This window comes from Astyanax mexicanus, chromosome 2, assembly GCF_023375975.1.
Source record: "Astyanax mexicanus isolate ESR-SI-001 chromosome 2, AstMex3_surface, whole genome shotgun sequence".
Classification (NCBI taxonomy): Eukaryota; Metazoa; Chordata; class Actinopteri; order Characiformes; family Acestrorhamphidae; genus Astyanax; species Astyanax mexicanus.
In genome coordinates this window covers 1,206,687-1,217,500 of record NC_064409.1, presented here as the reverse complement: position 1 = coordinate 1,217,500, position 10,814 = coordinate 1,206,687, and the positions used below count along the sequence as shown (strand labels likewise).

At 30.7% G+C, this 10,814-nt stretch overlaps 1 protein-coding gene across 1 annotated transcript in view; it reads left to right on the top strand.

Moving 5' to 3' along the window:
* Nucleotides 1-10,814, top strand: part of cacna2d4a (calcium channel, voltage-dependent, alpha 2/delta subunit 4a) — a 150,282-nt gene that overhangs the window by 135,300 nt on the left and 4,168 nt on the right. The window contains exons 31-36 of the mRNA XM_049474986.1: nt 774-844; nt 2,071-2,146; nt 2,981-3,033; nt 3,137-3,192; nt 4,148-4,168; nt 6,545-6,662. Coding sequence (XP_049330943.1) covers nt 774-844; nt 2,071-2,146; nt 2,981-3,033; nt 3,137-3,192; nt 4,148-4,168; nt 6,545-6,662 — 395 coding nt within the window. The remainder of the gene's footprint in view (nt 1-773; nt 845-2,070; nt 2,147-2,980; nt 3,034-3,136; nt 3,193-4,147; nt 4,169-6,544; nt 6,663-10,814) is intronic.

Below are 10,814 nucleotides of genomic sequence, written 5' to 3'. Positions count from 1 at the left end.
AAAAAAAACTCATTTAAACACAACACCACTCAAACCCGGCTGAGAACAGCTCATGTTTTAACTTTTTTATATATATTAGATTTATATCACATTATAAACTCTTCTTTTTTAGCTTTATCCTTGTCATGGGTTTCTTTTATGACTTTCTTTTTTGTTGTATTTATTTTTCTATTTTTTCATTTTTTTTCCTTTTCTTATACCCTCTGTTACCAGGCACCCCTCTACAAAGGTGCGACAGAGAGGTGTGGGTTTGACTGGGGTTTATATAGAGTGGTGCACAGGTGTAATCAGTTGCTACTGATCAGTTGACCCAACAGAGAGTGCCAATTCATATCTGGGCATACAGTCTTACACCTATACACACTTACACCCACATACATACATCAGTTGTTCAGGGCCATTTAGAATATCCAATAAACCTGATTTCCATGTTTTTGGACTGTGGGAGGAAACCCATACAGACACAAGGAGAACAAAGGAACTCCACCCAGATAGGGACTTGAACCCAGGACATTTCTTAATGTGTTTGGAGGCATTATGAACAAAAACTCATTTTTAGACCTTTTTATAAATCAAATATTCTGATAACAGTGTTGTTCTACTTTTTTGGCATGGGCCGTCACAGAATTTAAAGGGTCGCTCACACAGTTTGTCTCGAATTTGATTCATAACCAGTCGTTGGTAATATATTGGTTTTAGCTTGCCCTGTTGAAACGGGCCTGCTCACATTGAAAGTCTTTAACTGTATTTAAATGCGTCTGTTTTTTTCACAGGTTGGCAAATTCTTTGGGCAGGTTGATGGCTCAGTGATGTCTCAGTTACTGCGGATGGGCATGTTCAAAAGGTGTGGCATTGTACCATCCCATTTTATTGAAAACACCAACCCTGTATCTCAGATTATTACCTTGTATGTCTGGCCACTTTATTGGAAACACCATGTCAGGTCTTGAGGGTGCACTGCGGTAGTGTACACAGGTACAGCGGTGCTTAAAAATGATTTAACCCTATAGAATTTACTATATTATATTATTCTGCATAAATATGTCCTAAAACATTGGTCTAAAAGTCTTAAAAATAGATAAAGAGAACTTAGTTAAACAAATAAGACAAAAATATATTAGTTGCTCATTTATTTATTGAGGAAAATGATCCAATATTACACATTTGTGAGTAAAAAAAAGTATATGAACCTTTGTTTTTGATTATTTGGTGTGATTTCCCCCCTTTTCCAGCAAAAACTGCAATAATTAAATGTTATTTACAGCTTAAATCTGAGATGTTGGTGGTTAATATGGTTTCCTCACATTATCTGCTCACTATCCGCCCACAACATTTCCATTAAGGTTTAAGATCAGGACTTTGACATTGATTTTAGCCCCATTCGAAAACATTAGTTTTATTCTTCTTGAACTATTCTTTGTTAAAAAGAATTGTGTGCTAAGGGGTCATTGTCCTGTTGCATGACCCACCTTCTCTCGAGCTTCAGTTCATGAACAGATGTTCTGAACTGAACATATATATTTTTTTTAGAATTCTCTGATATAGTTTAAAAATATTTATTTCCATAAAACAGGACCAAAAACCTTGATGCTCCCACCACCATGTTTCACAGATGTAATACGGTTTCTATGCTGGAATGCAGTATTTTGTTTTCTTTTTCCAAACATAACACTTTTCATTTCCATCAAAATTAGCTTTTTTTGGTCTCATCCGTCCACAAAATATTCTTCCAATAACCCTAGAATTGAAGTTAATTCAGGTTAAGCAAATAAACAGTAATTTTGTGTTAGAAGATGTATTTTAATTGAGTTTAGAAGATCAACAAGACAATGTTGTGTAAGATTGTGTCTTACAACAGAATGAGGTGATTAAGGTACTTCCTTAATTGTACACCTGTACTCAACCTAATGCAGGTGCTCATAAATTATCCACAGAGAGAAAGCACAATGAAAGTGGCATGTATCCTCCTACAGGCCTTCTGGTGAACTTGTGAACGACTTGTGTACGCTTGTGTTTGTGTGTGTGTGTGTGTTTGTGTGTGTGTGTGTGTGTGTGTGTGTGTTTCTGCAGGATTTCCCTATATGACTACCAGGCCATGTGTAAAGTGAATCCACATTCTTCCAGCAGTGCCCGCCCACTTCTCAGTGTATGTATCCAATCACGTCTCACACTTTCAGTGAACTGTAAAAATAAGATTTCACTTATATATAAAATCAAGAGGAAGATGAATGATCACAAACCATCAAACCACCAAACTGAACTGCTTGAATTTTTACACCAGGAGTAAAGCAGCATAAAGTTATCCAAAAGCAGTGTGTAAGACTGGTGGAGGAGAACATGATGCCAAGATGCATGAAAAAAAAACAGTGATTAAAAAACAACCAGGGTTATTCCACCAAATATTGATTATTTCTGATCTCTTAAAACTTTATGAATATGAACTTGTTTGTTTTCTTTGTATTATTTGAGGTCTGAAAGTTCTGCGTCTTTTTTTATTTTGTTATTTCATTCATTTCTCATCATTTTCCTCAAATAAATACTTTAAATAAGAATATTTTTATTTGTAATTTGGGAGAAATGTTGTCTGTAGTTTTTAAAATAAAACAACAATGTTCATTTTACTCAAACATAAACCTATAAACCTGTATCTGCTGCCCTTTAAAACGCATTATTTTTAACAGGGCATGCAGCACAGTGTTGCACAGCTTGAAGCAGTGAAGGCTGCACATTCGGCTTTTAGTGTGTAAACACTGTCCAGCATGGAGCAGCAGCAGAAAGTAATTATCTGGTCAAACAAACAGCATCAGGTTAAACTGCACCTGAACAGCCATTTTTGAGACTGGATCTTGTGCTCACCACAAAGAGTACAAATCAACCAGACTCCATTTTAACCATTTTAACTGAACCAAAAAGTGTTTTTCCGTCTTATTCCCATTTTTACATCTCTTTTTGATCCCTTTTCCTCTTTTTTATCTCTCAGCCCTTTTACAACATGATGGCAGCTCTGAAATGGTTCATGTCCAACGTCATATTGTAAGTTAAAGAAACTTCCACTGTAATAATAAATATAATAAAGATAAATGGTAATAAACTCATGATTGGAAACTACTTGTTCTTTTGTTTAATTCTCGGTCAGGTTTCTACTGGACTTTAATCTGTACGGATTGTGGCATTCGGATCATTTCGTTGATGGTGAGTACAGGGTCAAAAAAAGGTCAAAGCTGAAATGCTGAAAAGCTGAAATATGAATGGTTGATATTAACCCTTGTGTGGTGTTTATATTTTTGTTACTCGTTTACTTTGTTACTTGTATTTAATTCAGCAAAAATAATACAATTCTACATTAAAATGCTTTACACATGCTCGCTTCACCTAAATTGCAAGCAATATAAACAGCTTACATGGTTAATATTTGCCCTTTACCTTTCTTATGTTACTTTTCTTTTAAAAAGTGCTACTCTTTTTTTATTAGTTTTTAAATAAAATGTAAAAGAAAATGAATTAAACTCAAGATATGAGTAGAAAATGTGTTTAGTTTAAAATTTACAAATGAAGCAATGTTTATTAGCTCTTGGCCAAACATACTGTATGTAATATAAATGTGTGTGTGGGGGGGGTGGGGTGGGGGGGGTATGTATGTGTTTATTGAAAATGTGTTTTGATATATGTTTTTCACAAAAAATGAGCCAATGCCAATGAGTTTGAGTTAGAAAAATATTTTTTTAGTATCATTTGATACAGACCCGAACACCACACAAGGGTTAAAGAAATATATTTTTTACGCTGCTGTCACTGTCCACAGAAAACCTTGTGTAACTGGAACAAAAGCTGTTGGGAAGGATAAATATAAGCGTATAGATTTTTTACACTCAGACCTAGTTATAAAACAGCCTGGATTTATTCAGATGTTTTTCTTTATTCAGGAAGTTGAGTTGAAGTTATTGAGGTTTTGTTTGGACTTAAGCAGCATTTTTTCATATAGCATTTCTCCTTATTTGTGTCTGTTTGTTGTCCATCATCATCTTCATCATCTTCATCATCTTCATCATCATCTTCTTCATCATCACCATCACTGTGGTCATCATGTACACTGTTGTCGTCCTCCATCGTCCACATTTATAAACTCATCACTCGCTCCTACTCTCAGCTAAAGCCTCCTTTCATGCGTGTAAGTGATATTCCTAACACTTCATTACTAAGCGCATACCGCGAGTGTGTGTGTAGGGTGTGTGTGTGTCTGTGTGTGTGGAGGGGGTGTGTTAGTGTGCCAGATAAGGGGCAAAGAGATCACGAGTGGCAGAGATCAAACTGATCAGGTGTTTTTTAATCTGAATTATTGATTTAGAGCTCACTGAGGATCACAGTGTAGGAGTACAGTGTACAGTACTGGTGGGCGAAATGAATGAAAACAAAACTGCTTTTAAAAACACTATTAAAACTATGTTCGATTAAATATTTGTGTAACGCTACACACTGTAAAAAATGAGTAAAATTTACTTTTAAAAAGTTTCGCAACTTTCTGCTTTTGCTTTTTAAGTAAATTTAATTTGAGATAAATTTAAGTAACTTCAACTCGATTTAAAGACTTAAATGTTACACAGAGTAAATAAGAGAACTGAACTTCAGTCAATCCTTTCTTTTAGTAAACTTTACTTCATTTATTTTTACTGAATCAATCCTTTCTTTTAGTAAACTTTACTTCATTTATTTTTACTGAATCAATCCTTTCTTTTAGTAAACTTTACTTCATTTATTTTTACTGAATCAATCCTTTCTTTTAGTAAACTTTACTTCATTTATTTTTACTGAATCAATCCTTTCTTTTAGTAAACTTTACTTCATTTATTTTTACTGAATCAATCCTTTCTTTTAGTAAACTTTACTTCATTTATTTTTACTGAATCAATCCTTTCTTTTAGTAAACTTTACTTCATTTATTTTTACTGAGTCAATCCTTTCTTTTAGTAACTTTACTTCATTTATTTTTACTGAATCAATCCTTTCTTTTAGTAAACTTTACTTCATTTATTTTTACTGAATCAATCCTTTCTTTTAGTAAACTTTACTTCATTTATTTTACTGAATCAATCCTTTCTTTTAGTAAACTTTACTTCATTTATTTTTACTGAATCAATCCTTTCTTTTAGTAAACTTTACTTCATTTATTTTTACTGAATCAATCCTTTCTTTTAGTAAACTTTACTTCATTTATTTTTACTGAATCAATCCTTTCTTTTAGTAAACTTTACTTCATTTATTTTTACTGAATCAATCCTTTCTTTTAGTAAACTTTACTTCATTTATTTTTACTGAATCAATCCTTTCTTTTAGTAAACTTTACTTCATTTATTTTTACTGAATCAATCCTTTCTTTTAGTAAACTTTACTTCATATTTGCATACAATATTACCTAATTACTATTACTTAATTTATACAATATTACTCAAATAATTTATGATACATAATATATTATAATTCCTGAAATTTAAATATTCTTAGTTAAAACTCACATATTACACTGTCTCAACACATGGATGGCATATAATACATTATTTTTAATATATTAAAGTATTATAGTATCGTAAAAAGAATGTATTACATGCCGTCGATGTGTTAAACAGTGAGACTTGGTCTGTTTACAAAATAAATCTTTGAGATCATGTAAATATTTGAATGTGTGTTTTAACTAAATAAAACAGGCGAGGGTCAGAACCAGAGAAACAGTAAACCAATACATCAGAGCCAAAGCAGAATTAATAATGCATTTTTGTAATAAAAACCGTACTGCATTTGTGTTTGAGTAACTGCAATATTGATAATATATACTCATAAATAACCATTGTGATGTAATTTGTCACAATAATGATAAATATGACAAAATCCATGTTATCAATATCTATATTCATTTTGTGTGTCCTAAATAAATGTTTTTATTAGGTTTTTCTTATTATTTTGTGGAATAACTCTTTATTATAATATTTATTGTTATTATAAGCAGCTGAAAATATAAATGAATAAATATCAGGTTTTTAGTATCTACATGTATCCTAGAGGTGTGATTATTGATTATCAAGAAAAAATAAATAAATCCGCCTGATGCTGTTTCTCCATGTATTTTATCAAAGTAATAATTAATAAGCCATGTAATGAACTCAAATCATCAATATTCTTATGCTTTCAACTCATATACACTCTAGTCTAATAGTCATTTTTGAAAAGATATCTTAGAAGTGAATATATTTGAAGTCTATACATTCAAAAATAAGTAAAAACAAAAAACAAAACAAAAAAACAGGCTCTTGGTAAAATTTTGATCAAAACATGATCAGTTCCAGGAAAATAGAACAATTCTGCTTCCTTTTACGTGATTTTAAATGATGATATTTTTGAGCAGCCGTATGTCTTCTGGAGTAAAAGAGATCAGGGCATGTGTCTGTCTGATATAATTACTGTGTTATAACACCTGAAAGAGGAGCTGATAAAAACATTGCTTGTGCATGTCCGACTTTAACGTATCCTCATGTTTATGGATGTTGAATTGCAGCCAGTAAGAAGTCAAAGGGGGATATCCTGCAGCCCTGTGATACTGAATACCCCAGCTTCGTCTACGAACCGTCCATCAAGGAGACCAACAGCGTCATCAAGTGTGGAAGATGTCAAAAGTAAGAACACTTTTAAACACAAGCTAAAACACATTTACTTTACTGTATTAATATTGTGTGTTTGTGTATAGGCACTGAAAAAAAAATATGGGTAAAATTTACTTAAAAAAAACGTTTGCAACTTTCTGTATTTACTTTTTTTTAAGTACATTTAATTTCAGAGAAATTTAAGTAACTTTAACTCCTTTTAGTACACTTTACTTCATTTATTTTTACTGAATCAATCAGTAAAGTGTACTAAAAGAAAGGATTGATTCAGTAAAATAAATGAAGTAAAGTTTACTAAAAGAAAGGATTGATTCAGTAAAATAAATGAAGTAAAGTTTACTAAAAGAAAGGGTTGATTCAGTAAAAATAAATGAAGTAAAGTTTACTAAAAGAAAGGATTGATTCAGTAAAAATAAATGAAGTAAAGTTTACTAAAAGAAAGGATTGATTCAGTAAAATAAATTTAGTAAAGTTTACTAAAAGAAAGGATTGATTCAGTAAAAATAAATGAAGTAAAGTTTACTAAAAGAAAGGATTGATTCAGTAAAAATAAATGAAGTAAAGTTTACTAAAAGAAAGGATTGATTCAGTAAAAATAAATGAAGTAAAGTTTAATAAAAGAAAGGATTGATTCAGTAAAAATAAATGAAGTAAAGTTTAATAAAAGAAAGGATTGATTCAGTAAAAACAAATGAAGTAAAGTTTACTAAAAGAAAGGATTGATTCAGTAAAAATAAATGAAGTAAAGTTTACTAAAAGAAAGGATTGATTCAGTAAAATAAATGAAGTAAAGTTTACTAAAAGAAAGGATTGACTGAAGTTCAGTTCTCTTATTTACTCTGTGTAACATTTAAGTTGAAGTTACTTAAATTTATCTGAAATTATATTTACTTAAAAAAAGCAAATGCAGAAAATTTCAAAACTTTTTTAAGTACATTTTATGCATATTTTTTTTATATAGTGTAAAACCTAACTGCATTTCTTAATAATTTAACTTAACTTAAATATTACAGAAACTTTACAGCATTACTTATTCTGATAAAGTCAAACCAACTCAAAAATGATGTGTTTCCTTCTTGCATTTATAGCTGCTCTTAAAAAAAAGTTTGTTTTAAGGCAATTTAATAATAATTTAGGGCAATCGGTTTTCTCAAATGAAATAAGTTAATTTGATAAGTTGTTTGATAGGAAGTTTTTATTACTACAACCTATTTATTGTACTTTAATAGTTGTAAATGAGTTAGCTTAACTTGATTTGCTGGAGTTTTGTGTAAAAACTGTGAATTTAAATTTTAAGTATTAAGTTAAAACTTATTATATACTGTATATTTAAACTGAGATATTTGAGTTAAACCAACTTATGCTTATTGAGTTTAGTCTGTTGCCATTAACAGCTTCTTTTTTTTCATTGGCTTCTGGCACAATGACACTATTTGAATACTGGGTGTGTCCTCCCTGTTGTAGGCTATAAGAACAAGCTGCATCATTTTTCTGAGCTGCTTCAGTAACTCTCTCTCTCTATTGGCTGTGCTCTCAATACTGTTTACTCTATTATAGCTTATTTATGTGAACGAATAATTTTGAGAATTAATGTTTGTTCACATACACATAGTATTAAAATTAACTAAAAAGAAGTGAGTTTTAGTCGACAAATTACCTAAAATTATCTGAGTAGATTAATTTGTTAGAGTTTACACATTAGTGCACATGAGTCCAAAATACTTAAATAAACTACAATTAGACTGTGAACATGGTTATGTTATATTATATTCACACACTTATTTTATAAAATAATTTGTGCTCAAGTTGTTTGAGTTATTAAACTTAAACGGTTTAATGCAATCTGTTTTCTGTTTTCTCAGCTCGTCAGGTTTTACAGTGTTGAACTTTAGGTACATTTTTACACTCAGAGAGGATCAGCCAGGTTTCTTCTTAGAGCTTCTAAAATTAGGACATTTTCCAGGAACGCTGTAAACACTATCCAGCCTATTTCTAGCCAGAAGTTCACAGCTGACTGACACTTAAAGCTGGTCTGCCTTAAAATCTTCATCACTGCAGTGTTCTTACGCCCCCTAGTGGAACGTACTGTACTGTGGCATACTGTAGAATATACAGTAAAATTTCCATAAAACATATAATTTACATTTTTAATATACAGGAATAAACAGAAACTCTTTAATGTCAAAATAGATCTAAAACAGAGCTATAAATTAATACCTATTACATAAAAATATGCACCATGCTTTATTTTAAGGAACACAAATTAGGCGCTTATTAATGTCTTATCATTTGCTTAATAAAGCCTTAATTAGACATTTGTAAATGTACATTTATTCACTACTTATTATTAGGCTTTATTCTGTGTTATTAAGTGTTATTGGAGCTTAATTGCTTAATTAGGGCTCTGTGTGTGTAATTAGTGATGAACAGAAGCTCACTTTAGAATATGGTGCACATCTTGGTCTATTAGTGACTTATTAACCCCTTATTAACCCCTTATTAACCCCTTATTAACTCTTAATAAACTCCAGCACAGCCATAACCTTACCAAACTCAAATAGATAAACTCAAACTGCTGCCAATTATAAAAACACTAATAACACGTAGAATTAGCTAATAGTTAATAATGCTTAATATTCCGCTTAACAGGGTGCTAACATAACTGTTTATGTGCACTATAAGCACTATAAAAACTAATACAGCCATTATTAATCATTCCCACATAATACACTCCTAATTAAACACCAATAACACGTATAACACAGAATAAAGCCTTATAAGTAGTGAATAAACCATTAACAAATGTCTAATTAAGGCTTTATTAAGCAAATAATAAGACATTAATAAGCTCCTTATTTGTGTTCCTTAAATTAAAGTGCTACCCATTTTTAAATAATCAAAATAGTCAACATAATATTTTCCCAAAGTCCCTCCTGGAGATCATTAATATATTTGCTGTTAAATGTAAGACAAGTCTTTGTGTTGTTTTTGGTCAGATTTCATATAAAAAAATTCCAATAGATATAATTTTCTCCCAGTCTTTTTCTTATTATTGAATCATTAACACTGACCCTAACTGAGGCGAGTTGTTCTGGGTTCTTTTCTGACCTCCTGGATGAGTTGTCCATGCCCTTTTGGAGTAATTTCTGTAGGCTGATCACTCATTATTCTCCATTAGTAAATAATAGTGAATCACTGTGGTTTTCTGGAGTCCCAAAGCTTTAGACATGATTTTATACATTTTCCAGACTGACAGATTTGTTTTAATTCTTAACTTATCTTAGATTTCTTCAGATCTTTATTGTGCTTTTTGTTGTCAGACAGGTTTTATTTAAGTGTTTTTTTTTTTAATTGTACCGATCTGGAAATAATCAGACCTGGTTGTTTTATTATAAAAAGAATTCTGTAAATCTAATTTAGCTTATAATTTAGCTTATAATATATTTTTCTATCTGATTAATAAGTGTTTAATCGAAAGAGTTATTAAACATTAGTTGCAGTCCTACCCCACTGTTCTGATTGGATAAAAAGTGGATAAAAAAAGTGGTCAATTGATGGATAAATCGAAACAACATTCTGTAATAAATCTGTGTCTTCATAAGACTTTAATGTGTTTAATTGTGGATATGTACATTTAAAAATATATATATATATATTGAATTATATTTATGGCGAGTAGTGAAACTTAGTTTTCCAGAAAATGTAGTTAATCACAGTTAATTCATGGGGGAAATTGCTGTTTTTTCCTTAATAAATGAAATTATCATTTAAAAACTGCTTTTGTCTGATAGTAAAGTGTGTTATAATATATATATATATATATATATATATATATATATATATATAATATCAGAATCCTGCTTTACATGCTGAAAAGATGGTTTCATCATTATCTTTATGCTATTTGGACATCAGTTCATTTTCATGCTCCATTAGCTCACCTAACCAGAGCTGCCCTAAAATAATGTGCTACTCTGGTTCATATTTAAATATGCAGTCAAGAGAAAAGCTGATGTCAGAAGATATTATCTCAAATAAATTCAATTATATTAAAATTCACAGCTCTGGGGAAAAATTCAGTTTCTGAATCAGTTTCTCTGATTGTGCTATTTATAGGTTTATGTTTGAGTAAAATGAACATTGTTGTTTTATTCTATAAACTAC